Consider the following 26133-nt stretch of genomic DNA (forward strand, 5'->3'; position numbering starts at 1 on the left):
CACAGCCACAGCAATGTCAGATCTGAGCCACATCTGTGACCTCGACCTCACTCAGCAGATCCTTAAACCACTGAGTGAGGCCAGGTATTGAACGCCCATCCTCACGGATATTAGTAGGGTTCATTACCACTGAGCCACGATGGGAACTCCCAACTCTAACAACATACTAATTAATTACAACATTACATATTGGTGGCTATAATAAATAAGGAATTATGAAAAGGTGGCCCTTAATTATGCATAAAAATCAGCCTATGGACTAGTAGTGCATCATCTCCCATCAGGACCAAAAGAAGCAACGTGCATTTGGGGATTTGCTGAGACCCATTAAAAAGTTTTTCCTGGGGTTCCTGTCGTTGCTCAGTGGTTAGTGAATCCAACTAGGAACCATGAGGTTGCAGGTTCGATCCCTGTCCTTGCTCAGTGGGTTAAGGATCCGGCGTTGCTGTCAGTTGTGGTGTAGGTTGCAGAGGCATCTCGGATCCCGCGTTGCTGTGGCTCTGGCGTAGGTTGGCGGCTACAGCTCCAATTAGACCCCTAGACTAGGAACCTCCATGTGCCATGGGAGTAGCCCTAGAAATGGCAAAAAGACAACAATAACAACAACAACAACAAAGTTTTCCCTGTTATATTTCTAGGGGTTTTTTTGTTTGCTTGTTTGCTTGGTTTTTCTCTTTTCAGGGCCATACCAGATCCTTAACCCACTGAGTGAGGCCAGGGACCAAACCCAAGACCTCATAGTTACTAGTCAGGTTTGTTACCACTGAGCCAAAAGGGGAACTCCTCTAGGGTTTTTTTTTTTTTTTTTTTTGAGACGAGAAGTAACTCTTTTAATTAAATTTTTTATTAAAGTATAGCTGATTTACAATGTTGTGCCAAGTTCTGCTATAGAGCAAAGTGACAAGAAGTAATTTTTTATTCTGATATAATTTAAAACTTCCAGAAAAGCTCTAAGAAACATACAAGAAATTCGCCTAGATTTACAATTGTTCATAGTTTGCCTCATTTATCATTCTTTCCCCTTCACATATGTGCATATGTGAATGTCTATATATATATATATATGTGTATATATATGTGCACACCATTTTTTTCCTGAAGCCCTTGAGGGTAACTTGACGACACCCTGCCCCCTCCCCACAAAAACTTCAGTGTGCACTTGCTAAGCACAGGGACATTCTCTTCCAGGAACACAGTTCAATGACCAAAAATCAGGAAATTTAACACTGATAATACAATTTATCATCCACTCAACTGGCACAGTCATGTCCCTTATATGCTACCTCTCCCAGTTTAGGACAGAGCCTAGAATCATGTCTCTCGAGTCTCCTCTAATCTGAACAGATCCTCAGTCTTCCTTTGTTATTCTTGACCTTGACATCTGTTAAGAACACTGACTACTCTGTAGACTGTCTCTTAAAGTTTAATGTTTCCTCATGATGACATTCAGGCTATGCATTTTTGGCAGGAAGAAGTGTGTTCCTAGTTTTTAAGTGATATTTCTGACCAAGTAAGTTTACTAAGAGGGAGATTAACTCTCAATCTTCCCACTATCAAACAAAACAATGAAAAGTAATCATTTAAAAATTTGGCTTCTTACAATGCAATATCACTTTTATACCCATTATATTCAGTTTTTAAAATTAAAATTGTAAAACTCAATCTTGGATAGGGTCCTGGGACATAAAAAGGACATTAATAGAAAAACTGGTGAAATCTGAATAAGGTCTCAAGTTTAGCTAATACTAATATATACGTGTTGATGTCTTAGATTTAACGGAAGTGTCACTATAACGTAAGATGTTGACAACTGTGGGTGAGGGATCCAAAGGAACTCTTTGTAACACATCGGCAACTTTTTTGCAAATCTAAAATTATTCTAGAATAAAAAGTTTACTTAAACTTCATTTTACCTTACTTTAATTTTTTGTTTTTTAGGGCTTTAGCCATGGCATATGAAGGTTCCCAGGCTAGGGGTCAAATTGGAGCTACAGCTGCTGGCCTACACCACAGCCACAGCAATGCCAGATCCTTAACCTACTGAGCAAGGCCAGGAATTGAACTGGCAACCTCATGGTTCCTAGTCGGATTCATTTCCACTGTGCCACGACACAAAAATAGGGGGTTGGGGGACAGAACAGATGGCTTTAAGGGTACAAACTTTTAAGGAGTAGTATATAAGTCCTAGAGAGCTAATGAGTATAATGAGTTCAGACTGTACGGCACTGTATTATAATCATCAAACTTGCTAAGAGACTAGAACCCAACAATTCCAACCACCAAAAAAAAAAAAGATAATTATGTAGTGTTTATTACCACTAAAATGCAATCATATTACAATATAATGTATCAAATTAACATGTTTACCTTAAATTTACATAATATTTCTCAAATATATTTTTAAAATAAATAAAATGACAATCGTTGTTGTGGCTCAGCAGTAACAAACCTGACTAGTATCCATGAGGACGCAATTTCGATCCCTGACCTCGCTCAGTGGGTTAAGGATCTGGAGATGCTGTGAGCGGCGATGGAGGTCACAGATGCGGCTTGGATCTGGCATTGATGTAGCTGTGGTGTAGGCTGGCAGCTGAAGGTCAGATTCGAACCCTAGCCTAGCAACTTCCATATACCATGGGTGCGGCCCTAAAAAGACAAAAAAATAAAATAAAATAAATGGAGGAAAAAAACCCTAATTATGGAAAAAGGTTAAGGGAAATAGAAGCTCTTAAACTACTGGTAGCAGAATAAACAAGGCAGATCCTCTTAGAAAATAATCCTTGTTGCCTTTGGTTCTATAATTTTATGTGAAACACTGTAAGGAAATAATCTTAACAGGAAAAAAAAAGTTTGTATGCAGATAAACAAGTTCATTTGTAGCCTTATTTATAATCAGAAAAGTTGGAAGCAACATATGTGATTATAAAACAGGGCAAAATTATCTAGTCATAGAAATGAGTCAAATGAAGACTACATCATGACAAGGGAAATGCTCAGACATGGTAAATGGAAAAACCCAACATTATATACTCAGTATGCTTATATCTAGGTAAAGAAAAATCTAAACACAGGAAAAAAAATTAACCAAAATGGGCCTGTATATAGGATTATGCCAGGAAAATGAACACTGTTCTTGTGTTTCCTTTTTCCAATTTAATAAATTTAACTTGATTTAAACTGTTAAAATTAGTTTTATTGAGATCCAACTCACCAACCATAAAATTCATACTCTTAAAATACACAATTCAGGGTTTTTAAAAGTATATTTATAGAGTTTTGCAGTCATCACCCAATCAATTTTAGAATGTTTTAATCACCCTAAAAACATGCCCCATTCTCTTTGGCAATCACTCTCCATTCTCCATCAGCTCCCAGCCCTAGGCAACCACTGACCTACTTTCTGTCTCTAAATATTTGCCTACTCTGGACAGTTCATACAAATGGAATCAAACAACACATTTAAAAAAAAAATCAAATGAAAGATTAAATTCTAGAGTCTTCACAATTTGCAAAAGTTTCACACACATCATAACCTTTTCCCCCACCTATGGCTATACTGTCCCTCCCCTCTTTCCTTCCCCGATTAGTAACCACTAGTTTGCTTTCTAATAAACAGTACTTTTGATTGGCTTATTTCACTGTGCATAAGGCTTTCAGGGTTTATCCATGTTGTAGCAGGTGTAAGTATTTAATTCTGTTTAATGGCTGAATAATAGTCCTTTGCATGGATATATACCATGTTTTAGTTATCCATCTGTCAGAGGATGGACATTTGAGTTGTTTCCACTTTTCAGCTATTAAGAATCCTGATGCTATGAACATCTGTGTATAAGATTTTGTGTGGGCATATGTTTTCACCTCTCTTGAGTATGTAAGTTTGGGGTTGTACAGTAACTATGTCTAATACTGTGAGGTACTGTTTTCCAAAGAGGCTGCACTGTTTTATGTTCCTACCAGCATTATTTAAACTTGCACATCAAAAAAATACACCAGAAACCTGCAAAAAATGAACTGCTGCTTGCTATAAGGCAATGCGACATTTGAAGTGGCTCAACGTTTGCAAAATAAAATATGGCTCCAGTAAAATATAAGCTGGGCTTCCGTCAGTTGGCAGCTTTCCCACTTGCTGAGATCATGCACCAAGACAGGTGTCTCTCTCTCTCTTTTTTTCAATAGTCTGTCATTTTGTTTGCTTAGCAACAGGAAATATGGTGGTCTTTAATCCTAAAATTCTGAACATTATTATGTGTCTTCTCAAAATGGCTTCCAAGCCAGGAAAGCTGAAGAGAAAATGCCATGTTTCACATTATTGTTGACACTGGAATAATATTAGGAATTGAAAGTTTTTTGAGAGACAGACGTTACTGCCAAAGGAAGGCACGTGTGTCAGTGTTTAAGGATCTGATATAATGATCCATTTTTCTATACCTCCCTATTACTTTATGTAGTTGAGTGCTTGAGGTAAATCTATAACCCATGGTTTCATTTCATTCTCCCCCTTTCTTGTCACAGTCATCCATCAGCAGTCTCTTAAAAATACTGGAGAGGAGATGTGTTACAACTGATACCACAAAAATATGAAGTATCCAGATTACCATAAACAACTATATGCCAACAAACTGGACAACCTAGAATAAGCAGATAAATTCTTAGAAACATAAAACCTACCAAGGTTGAGTCATGATGAAATAGAAAATCTGGAAAAGATCAATTACTAGTAATGAGACAGAACCAGTAATCAACACCTCTCAACAAAAAAGTCCTGAATGAGAAGGCTACCAAACATTCAAATACAGGAGTTCCTGTCCGTGGCTCAAGAGTTGAACCCAACTAGTATCCATGAGGACACGGGTTCAATCCCTGGCCTTGCTCAGTGGTTAAGGATCCAGCGTTGCTGTGAGCTGTGGTGAAGGTCACAGATGTGGCTCAAATCCCATGTTGCTGTTGCAGCTCTGACTGAACCCTTAGCCTAGGAACTTCCACATGCCGTAAAAAACAAAAAAACCAACCAACCAAACAAACAAAACAAAAAAACACCACATACCAATCCTTCTCAAACTTTTCCAAAAAGCAGAAGAGGAGGAAACTCTTTCAAATTCATTTTATGTGGCCATTACACTGATACCAAAACCAAAGAGGCCACAAGAAAAGAAAATTACACACCAATATCCTTATTTTTTTCCCCAAGGATGCAAGGATGGTTCAAAACATGCAAACAAGTAAATATGACCCACTATATTAAGAAAATGAAGGGTGCATAACATATGATCATCTCAGCAGACATAGAAAGAGTATCTGACAGAATTCAACATCCATTCATGATAAAAACAATCAACAAAGCAAATATAGCGAGAACATACCTCAACATAATAAAGGACATGTATGACAAGCCCACAGCTAACATCATACTCAATGGTGAAAAGCTGAAAGCTTTTCCTTTAAGATCAGGAGCAAAACAAGGGTGCACACTCTTGCCATTTTTATGCAACATTGTATTGGAAGTCCTGGTGGGAACAATTAGGCAAGAAAAAGAAATAAATGGCATCCACATTGGAAAGGAACAAGTAAAAACATCACTACATATAGAAAATCCTTAAAGACTCAATCAAAAAACTGTCAGAACTAATAAACCAATTCAGTAAAGGTGAAGAATACAAAATCAATGTGCAAAAATCTGTTGAGTTTCTTTCTATATATTAATAATGAAATATCAGAAAAGAAAATTAAGAAAACAATCCTATTCACAACTGTATCAAAACAAAAAACCCTAGGAATAAATATAACCAAGGAAAGACTATATATTGAAAACTACAAGGCATTACTGAAACAGATTGAAGAAGACACAAATAAATGGGAATCTGTGCTTATGGATCGGAAGAACACTGTTACAATGTCCATGCTACCCAAAGCAATCTACCGATTCAATGTAATCCCTATCAAAATTCCAATGGCATTTTTCACAGAAACAAAAATCTAAAAATTTGATTGGAACCACAAAAGATCCAAATAACCAAAGCAATCTTGGGAAAAAAAAAAAAAAGCGAAGCTGGTATGCGCTTTGATTCTGAAACATATTACAGAGCTATGGTAATTAAAATAGTATGGTATTGGCATAAAAACAGTCACATAGATCAATGGAACAGAGTAAAGACCTCTAAAATAAGCCCACACATATAGTGAATTTACAACAAAGGAACCAAGAATATACAATGGAGAAAGGACAGTCTCTTCAATAGATGATGTTGGGAAAATTAGACAGCCACATGCAAAAGAATGAAACTCTCCCATTATCTTACACCACACACAAAAATTCACTCAAAATGAATTAAAGATTTGAATGTAAGACCTGAAACCATAAAACTCCTAGAGGAAAACATACGTGGCAAGCTCCCTGACGTAAGTCTTAGCAGTGATTTTTTTCAAACCTGACACCAAAGGCAAAAATAAGCAAGTGGGACTACAACAAACTAAAAAGCTTCTACACAGCAAAGGAAAGCATCAGCAAAAACAGAGCACAGCCGTCTGCAACCCAAAGAAAGCCCTTACCAGAAACCACCCCAGTAGGCACCTAGGTCTTGGACATCCAGTCTCCCGAACTGTGAGAAAATAAACTTATGTTGTTTAAGCCCTCCAGTCTTGTGCTATTTTGTATGGCAGCCCAGGTTAACTAAGACACAATGACAACGTGATTTTTTTTTTTATTACCCAATGAATTTTGTTACATTTATAGTTGTACAATGATCATCATGACCTGATTTTACAGCATTTCCATCCAGCAGTGTGATTTTTAACTCTTCTTTCATTTTGCCACTAGGGTAGATTATAAACTCAACCAAAATTTCACAACCAAAGCCACAAGATGTTATTGGTTATTAAATTCAATAGAGGTTGGAACTACCTAAATTTTAAAATGGATCCATTAAATTTAGGGTTCAAAGGCATGCTCTGTAAGTTATTCTGCAGTGTAATCACTCTGAAATCATTCATCACGACAGCTTTACTTCCCATTTCTCATTTCTCTGTCCCCACTGCGGGCCTCTCCACCATCATAGGAAGGTGGCAACGAGCCAGGACACCCTAGTATGGCCACCCGAGTGGAGAAGGAAGATGGTGATGACAGAGACAGTGGGGAGGGTGGCAAAAGGAACAGCGAACAGTGCCAAGCACTTATCAAGTGTTAAGTAGACTCATATTATGTTTTTAACCCTTGAAACACCCATACTTATTATACCCACTTTAGCAAGACTTAGAAAGGGTTTAAAAATTTGCTTTCAGTTATAGGATTCAAAACCCAAATACAAGGACTCTAGTGCCCATCTCTTATGCCATAATCCTCAAAACTGAATGAGTTAAACTCAAACTGTGTTACTAAACCACAGATTTTTGGGGAAAAAATAAAACTTAAAAATCCCTAATAATGAATTTGAAATGCATCTAATTTCTTACTAAATTCAAACAGTACAAAGTCATATCTCACCTGATTCAGCTGGAATATTACAGTATCAAGGGAGACCATTTCACTCTTTCCCAAGATTAAGGGAAAACGCAGTATTTAAATGAATAATTGAAATATTTCACACAATATGGCCAGGCTGTTTGTCTGTTTGTTTGTTTACTTTTTAGGGCTGCAATCGTGGCATATGTTGGTTCCCAGGTGAGGGATCCAACCAGAGTTACAGCTGCCAGCCTTCGCCACAGCCACAGCAATGCTGGATCTGAGCCACGTCTGTGACCTACACAACAGCTCATGGCAACGCCAGACCCTTAACCCACTGAGTGAGGCCAGGGATTGAACCCGAAGCCTCATGGTTCCTAGTTGGATTCGTTTCTGCTGCGCCATGACAGGAACTCCTGGCCAGGCTGTTTTCATCCGACCAGAAATTTCTCCCAGCTTTTGAGGTGCACTTCACCCACACGACCTTGGAAGGCCAGGTAACAAGATGGCTAATAACCCAGATGCTGAAGCCACATGGTCTGCCTTTGAATCTGGGCTCCCTCTAGCACTTCAATCTTGGGCAAAAGTTAACCAACCTGTCTGAGTCTTCCTATAAAATGAGGATAACAACTATTTACTTCAGGATTCTGAAAAGATGAAATGAATTGATGAATATAAACTCTGTGATGAAATTCTATAGTCCTCTGCATCCTCTGGCCCTGGCAGAGTATAATCTTCCTGTGAAATATCTGCTTTTAGTAGAACGTACATTTCACAGCCTAACAGTTCGAAGAAACTTCACAACCACCACCCCATAATTTATGTTCTCATTCACAAATGCCATCTCCATCTCTCTTGGGTAAATATGTTTTGATGTGTTTTATGGATATGCTTTAGCCACTGTTGACACAAAAAACTGGGCAACAAGAAGAACACGCCTAGAGACCAAGAGAGTGAGAATTTCCCCCCCAAATAGAAATGACAATGTATAATAAAGGGGAAGGATTACTGTATCACAGTAAAATCGTGACGATTCCAATGGGGGCCTGAACTTTGCCTTTTTGGTGTTTATTAACAAGAACAATAGAAGTTTACTAAGTAAACTAATACTTGAAATAAGCCCTGTGGGGGATGAACAAACCAATGATTACTTCTCTTAAGGAAACACATGACTCTGAAGAGCAGCGTGAGATTCATAAAACACTGAATGTCTTATTACAAAACTGAGCTGGAGTTTTATACTGAAAAGCAACCCGATCAATTTTCTTAGTAGAGCATCCAGGTTGCTGCTTTTGGCTGCAATTCACGCAACCACTTTTTAAAGAAGCTTTTTACAACTCGGGATGACCACATCTCCCCTTCACTGCTATTTTCCACCTCCATGGCCGCCCTGACTCGGGCCCGTGGGTAATGCAGTTAACTCCTCACGTCTGAGGCCTGGCTCCTCAGTTCCTCAAGCTCCTTCCTCCAGCGCATCCCGAATGACCCTGCCAGCCTCGCCTTCCTACGCCTGTGATGTAGCTGCTCGGAGACAAGGCCTTCCTTCACCTTGCCCCATCGCGCCCACACACACTGATGCCGGGAGGAAGTCTCAATTCTCCAACCTGGGACTAAGCTCCACGATGGAAACTTTCCAAGCTCATCGTCTCCCACTTCCTTACAAGAACAGTAGCCTTTCTACTACACCTTTGGCTTCCTGCCTCTACCCCTTCACTCACAATATCTCCTGATCCTAGAACGTCTATCATATCCCTAATGACCGACTTCCTACCCACCCTTCATGCCAGCTCACACATCGGCTTCTCAACCAAGCCGTGGGTACTCAGTTCAGAGGATGCAAACCTTTCTGCACGCAGCTCAGGCTTCCCTGTGTAACTGGCACTCAGCACACACTACCCCAGGCTCAGAAAGAACTTCACTTTATGGGCAGCACCTCGAGGGTGAGCACTAGGGCACTCGCAGAAGGACCTGCTATAAACAAAGCACATGCCCAGTGATTTACTGAATCCAACTCCTGTGCCCAGGTCAGTCCCCGGAGACCAGTGCTCTGGGCACAGAAACTAACCCATGAGACTGCCCCTGAAAGGTCAAAAGTAGCTCATGTGATAAGGAATTGTTCTGTTTAGTGTAAAATAAGGATTAACTAGTTTGGGATTTTGCTGACATGTCTTTACCTTTTAATTGATGGAACATCAAGGGGAAATTGAAAAAGGCAAGACAGAAATGTCTCAAAACATTACCTAATTGATTCTTACACAGAGCCAATAGTCAAAGCTTTTAAGAGATGACACTTTTCAGTAAAAAAGAAACACTTCTAATTATTTTATGTAGCATTATAAAGAGTTGTCAGCTCTGTCTCCTGCCCTAATTTTAAATATGACTTAAAAGGAAACTATATAACTCTACGTAAGGTGAGCAATCAGTAGTGCAAATAGAAAAAAAAAAGTCTCCTGTTTTACTTAAGTACCACTGACACGGCCATACCAACAATATGTCTGTCAGGAACAGCAGAGAAAGAACAAACTAGTTTATAGATTAAAAACCACATCAATTATTTCATGACCACATGTCAAACAGAAAAACTGCCTGAATGGCTCAGAAGTCTATCACATTATACCACATTTGGGGTACATCTAATAGCACAGAAATCATTTATCATTAAAGGACTTTTTACACAGGTCAAGGTTGCTGGGGCTTCTTGGGGTTTTGTATCTTACAGTTTAAAGAACGCTCTAAATTCTAGGTTTTTTAACTTTCTAATCTTTGGAAAGGAAAACTAAAACTTCCTATAAACTCAGATTAATGTCTGCTAATGCACAGAAAAAAGAAAAACTAAAACCTTGCTCCTACTATAAAAACAAAATAGTGTGGCCTCTGTTTCTTTTCTGATAAGAGTCTTAAATACCAAACAGTTAACTGCATAATAACATTTACTGGCAGCCAGGCAGCCTGCTTAGCAGATATATAAAGCAGGTAAAAGGAGAAAAAGTTAATTTCTTGGCTGAATGATTCCATCGGTAGCTATAGGGCAAACCTGAAAGTCTTTTAGTAAAGTAGCAGTTGATTCTTCTATCAATCTGTAGCACACATACTCTTCCAAGGAAAGCATTAAATATGAAAATCATATCCCGTTATCATCTGTTTCCAGCTTTCAGCCCAGTAAGCTTTTCTTAATGAATGCTGCAGCCTAAGGAACAAGCACGCTGTTGGCTCCTCTGAATAATGGAGTGATGCTACCGTTTTTGCTTATTACAATATCGACTGGCTGAGGGGGTTTCACACATAGTCACAAGTGACTACTCTTGCCAGCATGCTCCAAGTTATTACAAGATGTTTTTAGACATTTCATCTAAAAGAGCTTTACTGCTTTTAGTGAAGAAAACATCTATGGTCTTGAACAGAATCATTTATATGGAGATAGGCGGGAGGATTAGAAGCCTGCATTATGGCAGATACGTAGCAGAATTGAGTTAAGTATTCCTTGCCGTTCTTTTTGTCTGCTGCTTAGATATGCAATCCCTTCTTTCCACTTTATCTATGAAAAGGTTAAAATGTACAAAATTATGTGTACAGAGAAATGAAGTAAAATGCCACACTTTGTTTACTTCTCATTTAAAACATTTCTGGAACTAAGAAAGCAGCAGCTACAAAGCACTGTTTAGAAAAACACAATTTCGCCTACAACAACACTGAGGTTTTCTCTGGAATCCCTCTCTTTATAGCCACAGTGACTGCCTTTAAGCAAATTTAATTGAATTAGACATTAATGCAATACTCTATAAGCAGGTATGTTTAAATAATCACTCAAGGGTTAATCAAAAAGATCTCTGTAATAAGATGATTTTACTTAAAACAAAGTCTTAAAAACACAAACACTCCAGAAATCCTTTGTTAACAGCAAGTTTATCATTTATTACCTTTGCTCCATCCTCCTCTTTCACTTCACTCTTTTCCTCTTTTGAAAGTAGCTGCATCTTCTTAAGTTGAGTCTCATATTCAACCTAAACATAAGCAAAGTTTGATTTTGTGAAGGATATCATTATAACTAGCACCTGTCTCTATTATTTTTTTTTTGTCTTTTGTTTGTTGTTGTTGTTGATGCTATTTCTTGAGCTGCTCCCGCGGCATATGGACATTCCCAGGCTAGGGGTTGAATCGGAGCTGCAGCCGCCGGCCTACGCTAGAGCCACAGCAACTCGGGATCCGAGCCGCGTCTGCAACCTACACCACAGCTCACGGCAACGCCGGATCCTTAACCCACTGAGCAAGGGCAGGGACTGAACCCGCAACCTCATGGTTCCTAGTCGGATTCGTTAACCACTGCGCCACGACGGGAACTCCTCTATTCTTTAGTCTTTACGACATAAAAGGAACTGTGAAGAGAAAGCAAATGCTGATACTGCTGAGAAATTCAACTTATCTTGGGAAAAAGGCAATTTCACAAACACATATCAAAAACTGAATTCTATAAAATGTTATGTGTTTTAAATAAAGTAGCATTTGATGGATTTTTATTTAGTCTTTTACCATTTTGGAAATAAAATCTTGGTATAGTAAGCTGTCATGAAAATCCAGTTACTTTATTACAAAGTACAACATCAGACCATGTCTTCTCTGAAAAGTTCTGTCCTAAAAAAAAGGGAAAGAAATCAAGTCTACTACATTCTTAGCAGTATGACACCTATATAATATCATGGTCCTACCAGTCAAAGCAACAGAGTGTATTATTTGCTAGCTCATCAACTGAAAACAAATTCTGTTTTCTTAGTGGTAGAAATACAACACAGACATCAATGACCAGCAACACAGGAATCAGGTTTGCTCCGTGCTAACAAGCACATAAAGATGCCTGCATCATCACCACGCCACAACTGATGAAAGTGAGTCCATCGTTAAACGACTTCTTCTTAAAAGCAAGGCGTAAAAAGCATTTTGATTGATATGTTTGTAATTAAAGCCTTAAAAAGTCCCCGATTGTGGTCCATCAGGGATAAGTATCAGAACATTTTCTCAATCAGGCAGTGATGCACTGCAATTAGCAACACACCTATGAGATGATCAAATTAGAAAACTGTTTTCTAAGTTCTCAGTGTGAACATAAAATAGGGCCAAGCATTTGTTTTGACACAAAAAGTGAACAGACAATAATAACCAAAATTAACTTGTCTTCCTCAAGATATCTTAAAAGGTATTACATGCGGCCCCATTTTTAATAACACCTAAGCAGGGATTTCTTTTTCTCTATCAAAATGCTATTAACACAGCAGATGGTAGTAATGATATAAATAGATAATTAAATAAATTTTCATAAGGCCAGTAGAAATGGTGAAATAAGCCAAGAAAAGATAAATAAGGCAATTAAGAAAATATAATTTACATCTCTCTGTTCTATATCCACTCCTTTGAACTCAAGAGACATTTAATTTTTAACCCCAAGAGCTTTAAACAGGCATACTCTACAAATTCCAAGAGAAAATATTTTTAAAAAGAGATAAGGAGTGAATTACAAAATAAACAAGCAAAATACAGATTTATTAAATAATAAATTCTTTCTGTGGCAACAATTGTTTTCTTATGCTCTTTAAGATTAGTTATAAACATGCTATGGGCACTGTACCCAATTTCCTCATTATGGGATCATTTCAGAGCCATGACTTCCAAAGACAGGGCACTTTTTCATGGAAATATGTGAGTATTATTCAATTAACAGAAGCATGACAGAACTAACTGCACTGGGGCTTCCTAAAGAGCAATAAGGAAAGATTTTTAAGAGTTCAATGTAGATTGTTCTCAAAGCACCTGAAAAATTTACCAAACTAGGTACTCTTCTAAATGATGCAAATAAAAACTGTACATGTATTTGAAAGTTAAAAAGTTCCTATGATAAAGTTGGTAATCGATACAAACTGTAACTCTGCATGATCTAGGACCACGGATTTCCACCTAAAATTGTTTCTGCTCTCCTTCTTCTCCTTTTATTTACATACATGGTACTTGGTTATTATCCATCTAGTCCACCTCCTGAACACTGGAGAGCACAGGTTCTCAACAATGCTCTGCAAGAGCCACTGGGGTCCCCAGCTCCACTTTTTTTTTTTTTTTAATGGTTTCAAAACTGAAGTATAATTGATTTACAATGTTGTGTTAGTTTCAGATGTCCAGCAAAATAATTCAGTTATACATATATATATATATTCTTTTTCAGGTTCTTTTCCATCATAGGTTATTACAAGATATTGAATATCGTTTCCTATGCTATAAAATAGATCCTTGTTGTTTATTATTTTATTTTATTTTACTTTGTTTTATTTGTCTTTTTGCCTTTTGTAGGGCCGCTTCCCGCAGCATATGGAGGTTTCCAGGCTAATTGGAGCTGTTGACACCAGAGCCATAGCAACTCAGGATCCAAGCCACGTCTGCAACCTACACCACAGCGACCTACACGACAACGGTGGACCCTTAACCTACTGAGCAAGGGCAGGGATCAAACCTGCAACCTCATGGTTATTAGTCGTATTCGTTAACCACTGCACCACGACGGGACTTCCTGTTTATCTAGTTTATATCGAATAGTGTGCATATGTTAATCCCAAACTCCTAATTTATCCCTCCCCTTCCCCCTTTGGTAACTATCTTTGTTTTCTATGTCTGTGAGTCTCTTTGTTTTGTAAATAAGTTCATCTGTATCATTTTTTTTTTTAGATTCCACATATAAGTGATACCATATGATACTTGTCTTTGACTAAATTCACTTAGTATGATAATCTCTAGGTCCATTTATGTTGCTTCAAGTCGCATTATTTCATTCCTTTTTTTTTTTTCCTCTTCTGCTTTTTAGGGTGGCACCCACGGCATACGGAGGTTCTCAAACTAGGGATCGAATCAGAGCTACCGCTGCTGGCCTACACCAGAGCCACAGCAATGGCGGATCCAAGCTGTGTCTACGACCTACACCACAGCTCACGGCAGCACTGGATCCTTTAACCCACTGAGTGAAGCCAGGAATCAAAACTGCATCCTCAGAGATACTAGCTGGGTTATGTTACCAGTGAGCCACAGTGGGAACTCCAATTATTTCATTCTTTGTTATGGCTGAGTAATAGTCCATTGTATATATGTACCATATCTTCTTTATTCCTCTGTTGATGGATACTTAGGTGCTTCCATGTCTTGGCTATCCTAACTAGGGCTGCAATGAACATCAGGGTGCACATATTTTTTCAAATTAGAGTAGTCTCTGGATATATGCCCAAGAATGGGACTGCAGGATCAAATGGTAATTTTTTTTTTTCTTTTTAATTTTATGTCTGAACCCACAGCATATGGAAGTTCCTGGGCCAGGGACTGAATCCAAGCTGCAGCTGTGACCTAAGATCCTTTTTTAACCCACTGCGCCAGGCTGAGGATCAAACCTGTACCTCTGCAGCAACCCAAGTCACTGCAGTTAGATTCTTAACCCACTGCACCACAGCAGGAACTCCCATTTTTAGTTTTTTTAAGGAATCTCCATGTGGTTTTTCATATCCACTTTCTCTTTTATCTGCATTTAAACAAAGGGTTCTACCATGTTTAAAGTTTTATTTTTTTAAGTTTGGGAAATATAGCATAGATGAATCTCTCCAAGACTTTCCAGCTACAAACGTCTGATGAAGCAGTAGAGCATGTGTCCTCCTCTGCATCTTTTTCTCCAACCACATCTTTCAGTTTTACTCTGCCTCCTCTGCGATCAGGTCCCATGGGCTCCCTCTACCTCCACACCACATCAAGGCTGCAACTTTCTCTTGGGTGCAGACTCAGGTCCCCAGTCCCTTCTTGCCCCATGGCCTAGATTCTTCATAGTCAGGTTTGCTGCTTCATGCCCCATAGCACCTGCTGGCCCAGGATAATCTCCTCATCTCCAGCCCCGCCAGAGAAATCTGTCTTAATAAACCCATGAGCACTGACTTTGGCCATCAAGAACTTGCTCTGCACTGGACTGCTTGGCAGCACTGGGCTTGGCTGCCAACTTGAGTGCAGGAGGCCTTTCCAATTCATGTTGTTACTACATGCAGATAGTTCATTTCAGCTCAAGGGATGAAATCTGCTGATGGTGGTCTGGGTTGTGGGAAGAGGAAGTGGGGGTTCTGGCGTCTCGATGTGCTCCCCACACGCCCCATTTTTCTTTCTTTTTTTTTTCTTTTTGCCTTTTCTAGGGCTGCTTCCCGCGGCATATGGAGGTTCCCAAGCTAGGGGTCTAATCAGAGCTGTAGCTGTCGGCCTACACCAGAGCCACAGCAAAGTGGGATCCAAGCCACGTCTGCGACCTACACCACAGCTCACGGCAACCTGGATCCTTAACCCACTGAGCAAGGCCAGGGATCGAACCTGCAACCTCATGGTTTCTAGGCAGATTTGTTAACTACTGAGCCATGATGAGAACTCCCCACACGCCCCATTTTCCATCATGTTTCCTTTTCTCCTATTTTCTCACTCACATGCCTTCAATTCCCCTCGTCACATTGTACAACTGTCCTAAAAGCACCATGGCTACCTTTTTACCCCACAGACTTCCTTTCTTCATTGGTCTCTGGGTTTATACAGTAACTCTCAGTTACAGAGCTGAACAGACAGTGACAACCAGCAGGCCTGGCCTCCCTCATGACTGAGGGAGAATGGCCAGAGTTACAGAAATTGTCTGACTTGACTCTCAGATGGAACTAAGATTCACAATCTTCTGTGTTTTCTTCTATTTTTTCCAGTATATGGGCTTCCTCTGCAATGCTGAACTTTTACGAAAAGATATGGTATAACCATATATAACCTGATGACTGAATTTTCACATTTTAAATAATGACATTATATCTTCAGATATTTCTGCTTTTAAACACAAAGGCACCTGCAGGGTAGGCCACAAGATACAATCACAGCACATTTGTTTTCACACAGTCATTCTCGATCCATAAGAGAACAAGACGAAACTACGAAACTACAGAATTACTTACCAGTCAGTGCTTACTGAGCACTTATTATGTGCCACTGAGAGCACTGAAATAAGGAGACAAGCAGCTTGGGGTGAAGTGGGCAAACAGACATGTAAGCCATGAGAGTACCTGAAGAAGTGCTTACAGAGATCATTAGGACACAGACCTAAGCGGGATGGAGGGAGAGGCCCTTCAGCTGAAGGAGAGAGGAGGAGATGCAGTGCTCTGGAGGAAAGTGTTCAGCGTGTGTGTGACAGAGAGCAAGCTAGAGGTAAGATGCAGAGGGCGGTGAGAAGAATGGAGGGTGGGAGGGGGCAAGAGACAGGGATGGGGTGCAGGGAGAGACAGGAGGAAAGGAGAAGGTGGACAGGGACTAGCTGGGGAGACAAAGTGTGGACAGGAGCCTGAAGCTGGGGGGGGGGGCACGCTGGCCTGGGCTCTGTCCCGAAAAGGCCAAGCACTCAAGGATTTCAGGCAGAGGAGAGACAGAACCAGATGATAACTCTCCCAACCTGGGGACCCGCCCTGAGCCCTGGCATGCCTGCCCTCTGCCTGACACTTGAACGTTCGAAGCTAAGGCAGATGCTGATGATGCTCCACGTGCCACCCTGGGAACTTTCTGGGTGATATTCTTTAGTAGCTCATGATACAGGTTTTTAAAAGCATATCCAATTATACACAACAAATGCTCTGAACATAAAAATATTTACAAAGGATGATGTTCCCCTTCAAATTCCTCACACATTTAGTTATAATGAGAAATTAACAAGTAAAGCATCAATATGAAAATAAGAGGAAAACTTCTATTATTTTCTTTACTCTACTGGAAAGAAGAAATTCCCTGCTCCATCGCTTTTATTTTCTCTGTGAAACATCTGGAAAGAAAAGAGATTTTCAATGTTGATAAGGACATTTGCTTTTTGAGTTTTAAGCATCCCACTTGAACACTAAGAGGAAAAACCTGGGTGCTGACAGCTAAGACCCGCTTTTGCTTTAGCACATCTAGCCTCCAGATCCTGGTCTCTAAACACCCTTCCCTACTCAAAGGAACCCCAGCTCCTTGAAAAAGGGGCTAATGCCAGGTCTGAAGCAGGCAAGTATAAGGTAAACTTGGAACATCTTGTGCCCCAAAGCAAGGAAAGCTCAGAATTAACAGGGTCATGTCAAAAGGACACAGGAGCCAATTTGAAGAGATTCACTGGCACAATTTGGGAAAGTATAAGCAACAAAAGCATACAGTGATTGATAATATAAGGACTAAACAAAGACTCACAAGCCCCTGGTGATATTTAATGAGAAAGAGAGAAAGGAAACTCAACTCTTCTTTATAGAAGAATGCCAGCTAATAAATGTAGCAGATCAAATCAGAAAAATCACCATTTCACAACCTCCAACAGAACTGATTCAGGCATCATTAATGGCTGCTAAAACCACCAGCAAAAGGCTGTGGAGGAACAAGGTATTCTCAAGATGTCAAACCACCACTCCACAGATTATTTAATGATTTACAAAGGGAAAAAAAGGAAACTTACAACAGAGAAATCTAGAGATCACCATGTTACCCAGGGCATCAAACTCAGCCTCTCAAGGAGAACCACCATCAGATTCATGCACCTCCTGATGCGATGCAGGACGGTGTGACTATTGAGCTTTAATCATTAACAAAATTGAAATTCACAAGCTCTACTTTAAGTGCTCAGCAGCTATGTGTGGCTAGTGGCTGCTGTATGAGGTGGCACAAGTAGAGACTAGGTTTCCATCACCACAGAAAGTTCTCCTGGGCAGTGGTCCAGACCGAACTGCCCACTTACAGGAAACATAAGGGATGCTCACAAATGATACGTCAAAGACATCACCAGTCAAATTCAGAATGTAAATCATTCAACAAGCAACCAGCCTGCCTTCTTCAAAAAGCTAGTATCATTTAACAAAAACAAACAAAACAGAAGATCAGCAGGAGACTAAATTAGATTAAGACACTAAAAAAGGCACAATGACTGAATGTAATGTGTGAACCCCAAGTGGTCCCCAGTCTGGAAAAACACAGAGGCTTTGAGGGGAATTGGGGAAACTAAAACATCAGCTGAATAGTAAGTAATATCTTGGAACTGTTACTACCTTTCTCATGTGAGATATACTGGTATGATTATGGAGACTGGAGACTGCCCTTGCTCTTAGGGAAGCCACACTCACATATTTAAGGGAGAAATGTCCTGGTTTCTGCAGCACACTTTCAATAGCTCAAGACACAGGCAAAGCAAATATAGCAAACTATTTACCACTACTGCATCTGTGCAGATCGTGCGCTGTCTTGGTCCACTGAGGCTGCTGCAGCAAAACACCATCGCCTGGCTGTCTTATAAACAGCTAGTGTGTGCTGCCCACAGACTGGAGGCTGAAAGTCCAAGATCAAGGCGCCAGCATGGCTGCCTTCTGGTGAGAACCCTCTTCCTGGTTCAGACCTACCAGGTTCTCACCATGCGCTCACATGGTGGAAGTGGAAGGGGCCAAGGGCCCTCTGGAGCCTCTGTTATAGGGCACTAATCCCGTTCACAAGCCCCACCCTATAATTTAGGCCCCGCCCCACTCAAAGGTCCCACCCACTAGTAACATCACTTTTGGGGGTGAGGATGTCAACATATCAATTTGGGCAGGGGGACACAAACATTCAGACCACAGCATGAATGTTCATTATCATAATTCTTTTAATTTTCTGAGAACTTAAACTTTTTATAATAAAAGCCTAGGGGAAAACTGCAAGAGTGAAAAAGGGACTATGGAAGTCAGCTCCTCTTGTACACAGTACACAAGTGGGTTAATTTGGGCAACAAGTCCTGAGCAGCACAAATGGTGAGAAACAAGGCACAGTTTGTCAAGCAGCCTGAGGGAATGGGGAGCCAGGGTCAGAGGGGCAGGGAAGAGGGCGGCTGTTCTGGGTCACAGAGTCCACAGGCAGGAAGGTGAACTCTGCACGGCTAAGTTCTTCCTCTTAGCCTTCCCCAAGAACAGAGCAGCCCAGGCCACAGGAAAAAAAAAAAAAGCCCTTTGAAGAAGGAAGCAGTCTCTACAGGGAACCACGATGCTGCTCAGCTCCAGCTGCGAGGCCCAGAGATACCATGTACTGGGGCCGGTGGCCATGCCTGTTTAACTGCATGTGCAACAAAGTACAGATGTTCCAATAATTCCTCAAGTGAAGTGGAAATCTGAGAAAATGCAAACTCAAGTTCTCGGATCAAAATCTGGACACATGGTAATTAATTCCCACAGAAAACTGACAGTAAAGCTTATAAATGAACAGGTGAACACTCATGATTACTGTGGATCTGAAACTTCCTCATCACTATTTCCAATTTCAGCAAAAAAGGACAAAAGAACAGTAGAAAACAAGACGTCACCTTCAGTTCTTGCAGCTTCAGTTCTGCCTTTGCGGTAAAGTGCCCAAGGTGAGCTTGGATCTGCTCAAACCGCTTTAAGTATTCTTGGTTTCGAGTTCGAGCCCTCTTTTCTGATTCACATATTTCCTTCAGGTATTTCTTTAGTTCTCCATACTTCGGCTTAACTCTAGAAAAATAAGAGCAAATTTTTAAATAATGAAGTTAGACTTCAACAAATCTGAGGAGAATTCCCTTTAACGAAATTGTTAATGAGACAACACATCCTAAGATATTTTACCCAAATGCTGACGCCTAAAGGACAGGATATATGTGCATTTTCAGAGAGAAAATTAATGCAACGTCACTGAGGTATCACCTCTAGGCATAACTCTCCTGAGAAATGGATACGAGACCACATTACACTATTCACACATAAAGATTTATATGAATTTCTTTCTCAAAATTAAATGTGGTTTCAAGAGCAGTGTCTATGTGGCCATGTTCAGATGAACAGCCCATTAGTATTCTTTTATGTGACAGACAATTTGAAAACTACCTGCTCATGTCGAAATAGAATCAAACTATACACCACAATCCATAAACATTAAGAAATTATGAAATCTAAAATGCCCCCAAAGTTCTCATTTAGATATTTTAAACTTTTATTAGAAACTGCAATAGCACAGTGTATTATTAAAATATTTCACAATACATGCATTGTAACTCCACTCAAATTGTGAAAGAACCTGTGGAGACTCTCATCCAAAAGGCAACATCGAAAAACACGGTGGGAGTTCCCGTTGTAGCTCAGTGGAAATGAATCTGCCTAGTATCCCTGAGGATACAGGTTTGATTTCTGTCCTTGATCAGTGGGTTAAGGATTCACGCTACTGTGAGCTGTGGTGTCGGTCACAGACGAGGCTCAGATCTGGTGTGGCTGTGGCTGTGGCAGAGGCAAGCAGCCACCTGGAGTTGGCACAATAGCAACCATGCCTTCTCTACCTAGAGCCTAGTTTCACTCCTGCCCCCACATTAACCTTCAAAGCTGACCACATCAGTTGTCCGTCCATCCATCCATCCATCCTTGCAATCATTTAGCACTCTTGAGTATGAAAGGCACTCAGCCAGGGACAACAGGGGAAACAAAACCTTGGACATGCTAGCAAAACTGCAAGGGACTCTGACAGACTAGGCAACCCCACCTCAGTCAGAGAGGCCTTCCTAGTAGAAATTATTTTTCAGTTGAGACATGAAGGATGGATAAGAGCTAACCCCAAAAGGGGAAAAGTGAGTGTGAAAATGAGGGGAAAACATTCAGGCAGAGGAAGTAGCATGCTGGAAAGTTCAAGGGCAACAAATAAGAAGAGTAACAGTGATACTGACAAGAACTGTAATAAACAGTAAGTTATCGACTCTTACTCTGGGTCAGACACTGCTTGAAGGTTCTATTAAGTTCTCCTATCTATTACTATCCCCATTTAACAGCCAAAGAATTGGAGGCAGAGAATACTGAAGTTCTTGTCTCAAGGTCAGCCAGCTAAGAGCTGGGGAGGCTGAGATGAATGGAGGTACCTGGAGAGAGGGGCTACCTGCTTCACCACCAGAGACCTTGTCATGTTTCAGAAGCTGAGGTTTCAAGTCATGGACAATTTTAGGGAAAGGCTGGCAACAGACAGTCATGATGAGAACTCAGCAGGGGCAGACAATGGGGGCTCTGGTAAGCATGCCCTCATGCGCCCTCCTGCAGCTCCGGGTGCAGCCCCTGGCTGCACCTGCATCAGCTGCACCTGGTGTCTTGCTCTCCCAGGGCTGCTTTTCTGAGTTTGCAGCAGGGAAAGCCTGGGTGTAAGATGGAGCTAACACCTTCTGGGGCAGCCTTGACCCTCGGGGTAGTGGGGGGATGGAACCAATGGGTGAAGAGCACCTCTTTCTTCCCTTGAGTGGACCTTTGGGAGGAGAAGGAAGGCAGGCCTCCCGGATCATCTGGAGGTGCAGAGAGATGGCACCCTGCATGCCCATGGCAGTGACCAACCCCTGTTCTGCTCTTCCCAGCCCCGCTCTCTGGTTTCATGTGACCCCTTCTTAAAAATAAATTACCCCCTACACACTTACCCTGCCTCAGACTCTGCCTTCTGGGGGAACCAGGGGGAGGCAGCCATGCTAGATGAGACTGGATTTCACCCTACGGGCAGGGCAGTCAAAGAAAGCATATTTACAACAAACCCTACCCTCTGTCTCCCAGGAAACAAGAGCTGAGGCCTGGAGAGGTTCCCACTCCTCCCGCACCCACCCCCCCCAGCCCACCACCGTTACACCAGCAAGCCACGGAGACCTAGGATGCAGGGAAAGTCTGTGCTCGGTCCTCTGTCCCTTGAGGCAGGGGCTAGAAAAATGGCAACTGATCCTCTCAGATTCAGGCCCATGTCTGTGACCACGGCATCCACATCAGCACCATTTCTTCACTGTCTCCTAGAGCTGCTAGAAGCATAAGGCTGTCTACCCTGATCGGTATTTTTGGAAGAATAGACACTAAACTTAAAACTATTGAATTAGTTCTGAAGATGAGGAAATAAAATGCACCTGATAGGTGATTTGGTTTTAAAGGATCCTCAGTTTCTTTCTCTTCTGAATGAGATGTTTTCATTTCTCATTCATATTATGATGTGGATAAGTCACAAACTTAACTCCACCACAGCCAGAAAAATCCTATGAATAATACTGGAGGTAACACCATACATTTGGCTTAGGGATAAAGTTCAATTTACTTAAAATAGATTTTTTTTTTCTTTTTAGGGCCACACTCATAGCATATGGAAGTTCCCAAGCTAGAGGTCGAATTGGAGCTACAATTGATAGCCTACGCCACAACCATAGCAACTTGGGATCCAAGCCGCATCTGAGACCTACACCATAGCTCATGGCAACGCCAGATCCTTAACCCAGTGAGTGAGGCCGGGGATGGAACCCGAATCCTCAAGGATCCTAGTCGGGTTCATTAACCACTGAGCCGTGAAGGGAACTCCCAGAATTAAAAATATTAAAAATTTGCTCTTTATGTTAGAGTAAGTAACCTAAAAAGGATAATATGTGTATTATCCACTGCTCAAAATAATTTTGACAGTCATTGTCTTATACCCACAAATGAAATTCCATGTAACTCTGCCCACAATAGTTTGCTGTAGGGTTAGCTACAATAATTATGCCTCAATCATTATACAGATCCAATGTTTAAATTGGGACCAAAGGAGTTCCTATTGTGACTCAGCGGTAACAAACAACTAGTAGCCATGAGGATGGGAGTTCAATCCCTGGCTCTGCTCAGTGGGTTAAGGATACAGCGTTGCTGTGAGCTGCAGTGTAGGTCGCAGGTGAGGCTCGTATCCCGAGTTGCTGTGGCTATGATATAGGCCAGCAGCTGCAGCTCGGATTTGACCACTAGCCTGGGAATTTCTACATGCCTTGGATGCGGCCCTAAAAAGATGAAAAAAATTTTTTAAATAAAATAAAATAAATTGGGACCAAAGAGATAAGTAAGAGTACAAGGCATCTTATTCTTAAGATATTTAAGCAAAATAGATTCCTAAAATAACACAAATACCAAATAATGGTAATGCAATAATTTTTCTTATGCTGTAATCAAATTTATTCTTATATTTCACTGTGACTATATTAAATTAGCAATGTTTACTTGAAACAATTACATATTAGAAATAAGAGAATGGTAACAGTACTACGACTATGGCACTGGCAACATATATTAGGGTTAAATTTTTTTTTTTTTTTTGCTAATTCTTGGGCCACTCCCGCGGCACATGGAGGTTCCCAGGCTAGGGGTCTAATTGGAGCTGTAGCCACTGGCCTACGCCAGAGCCACAGCAACGCTGGATCCGAGCCGCATCTGCAACCTTCACCACAGCTCATGGCAACGCCGGATCGTTAACACACTGAGCAAGGGCAGGGACCGAACCCGCAACCTCATGGTTCCTAGTCGGATTCGTTAACCATTGCGCCACGGCGGGAACTCCTATTAGGGTTAAATTTTGATTAACATGGGCAAATTAAACTTTCACTGTCATATCTTACCTGCATATATCAGATTGATTACATTCATAGAGTTTCCTTTCTAGTTCCAATCTCTTCTTTTCACTGTAATACAGAAAGAAAATATTTTACAGATAAATTACACTGATGAGTAACAGGCAGGCAGATTCAGAACATGATCTCCTTTGTGAGAATATTCCTGTGGTCTAAGAAGCAGAAAATGCCAACTGCATTTGAAACTCAAGACACAAAAATACTTAGCAGTCACCATGGAAGTCCAAGAAAGCAAACAGGATACCAGTGTGAAACAAAAAGAATAAGATTCTCAAAGTAATTGGGGAAATGTAGGGAGAAAAGGCTGGGCAGTATTATTTCTCAGTGCCATGATGAGCCTGGCCCTGCTTTAGGCCTAGAGACCACACAGTAAATGAGCCAACCAAGGCCCCCGCCCTCAGGCAGTGACCTTCTGGGGCAGGAAAGAGGAAAGGGGGGAAGAACAGACAGCAACAAGATAAATATGCAAAATACAATATGGCCAAACACCTCTGTTAGTGACGGGGGGTTCCACCAGGTCTAGACACGCTTCCATAAATCCATCCTGGACTGAAGGCTGAGGGCTCCCTCTGTTTCCAACCAGACAGGCCTGGGCAGGGCCACATGGCTGAGTCAGGAAGGGATCTTGAGAAGCAGACATGGCCTCATTCATATTTAGTGGAGACCAGGTCCCCTTCCAATTTGGGGCATTTCCTCATAGAAGTGTGTAATAGCACCATGATTTGTCATTAACTGCTATTCCTAGGAGCTACCAGCAGTGAAGACTTGGCCATGGTGATCTGGTAAGTGCTGGCAGTGAGCCGAGCACAGAGGTGACCCGTACACCTGCACATCCAGCCTGGCCAGAGGTAGGGGAGACTGGGCAGCAGAGATGGCAGCGGCCAAAACCAAGGGGTCGGGGGATAAAACTGCTGAACAGGATTCGAAGCCATACAAATCTCAAAAAGAGCTCTTGGGAGGTTTAATCATAAAGGGCTCTCCTCAACCACCACCAGCATACCAGCTTCAACCAAAGGCAAACTGCTAATCTAATTTACCATTAATTAACCAAGGCTGAAAGAGAAATTGCTTAATGTCTAAGAGAAAAGTGCTAAGAGAAAAAAAGACTGAATCTAAGACAAGGAGTCCAGGAGAAGGTGAGCTCAAGCTGACCTCCTAAGCGGAAGGGGCTAAGCCTCTGTTCTACACAGGAGCTCTTAATTATTAGTTTCGTTTTCCTTCAGTTATTTTTTTCTTAAAAAACACAACAAAACCCCCAACAATGCAATGATTCACCTCTAAGAGGACAGAGAAAGAGCAAACTGTTTTTATTTCCCATTCCCAGGAAACTTCCAGACTGACAAAGCAGCTGTGACAACCCAGGGTTGCAGCCTTTAAAATACCTCTAGGGTTTTAGAAGACAATTTTGCTTATGGTCACTGGGACTGGGTGAAAAAAACAAATAGATAACATGCAAACACTCAAAGAGGATACAGACGATGACTTCACTGCCTGTTGCTTTACAAAACTACGGCTTTCAACTTTTTTACTTTAAAGCTCATTGCTCTACTAGAGGAAAAATAAAAAAACCTGTGGCCTTACTTTACATATTATTCAAGGCCCTTCGTCTCTGATGACAAGCCCAGGTCAGAGAAGTTGATTAACAAGCTCAAGGTCATACAACGGTAAGTGGGCTAGAACCTAGGTTTCCACATTTCTCCTGCAATTTTCTCTATACCCAAAGTTATTCGGCTCTGCTCTTTTTTTTTTTTTTGTATTTTTGTCTTTTCTAGCTAGGGCTGCACATAAGGCATATGGAGGTTTTCAGGCTAGGGGTCTAATCAGAGCTGTAGCCGCTGGCCTACGCCAGAGCCACAGCAACTCGGGATCCGAGCCATGTCTGCAACCTACACCACAGCTCACGGCAACGCCAGATCCTTAACCCACTGAACGAGGCCAGGGATCGAACCTGAAACCTCATGGTTCCTAGTCAGATTCGTTAACCACTGAGCCATGAGGGGAACTTCAGCAGCTTTGTACTTATTAACCATGAGTTAAAATTAGTGATGGACTTTTAAAATGAAAAATGAATGCACACAGTTTTGTACTGACTTAAAAATAAAACACACCTCCAAATGCAGGACCATGAATAGGCTATAATAGTTGACTCATATTCCTTATATAATTTCAATAGCCTCACCTTGCTTAGTAGTTAAGGCATTAAGTGTTAAACATAAAGTAAGTAATAATTATTAGTTATTATACCATAAGGACTATAAACAGCCAGGTG

At 41.0% G+C, this 26133-nt stretch overlaps 1 protein-coding gene across 6 annotated transcripts in view; it reads right to left on the minus strand.

Annotated features, from left to right (window-relative positions):
• Positions 1-26133, minus strand: part of KIZ (kizuna centrosomal protein) — a 108769-nt gene that overhangs the window by 79481 nt on the left and 3155 nt on the right. For 5 of the 6 annotated variants that reach the window (XR_007133909.1, XR_007133910.1, XM_047771592.1 and 2 more), the window contains exons 2-4: positions 23853-23915; positions 19791-19956; positions 11353-11436 (exon numbers count right to left, since the gene is read on the minus strand). Coding sequence is in view for 3 of the 6 variants with exons in the window: in XM_047771592.1 (XP_047627548.1) it covers positions 11353-11436; positions 19791-19956; positions 23853-23915 (313 nt within the window). In the remaining 3 variants the exon portion in view is untranslated. Of the gene's footprint in view, positions 1-11352; positions 11437-19790; positions 19957-21881; positions 21952-23852; positions 23916-26133 lie in introns of those variants that run through there. The other variant, XR_007133911.1, reaches the window with a different exon arrangement.

The sequence above is a fragment of the Phacochoerus africanus genome, chromosome 3 (genome assembly GCF_016906955.1).
Source record: "Phacochoerus africanus isolate WHEZ1 chromosome 3, ROS_Pafr_v1, whole genome shotgun sequence".
Taxonomy (NCBI): domain Eukaryota; kingdom Metazoa; phylum Chordata; class Mammalia; order Artiodactyla; family Suidae; genus Phacochoerus; species Phacochoerus africanus.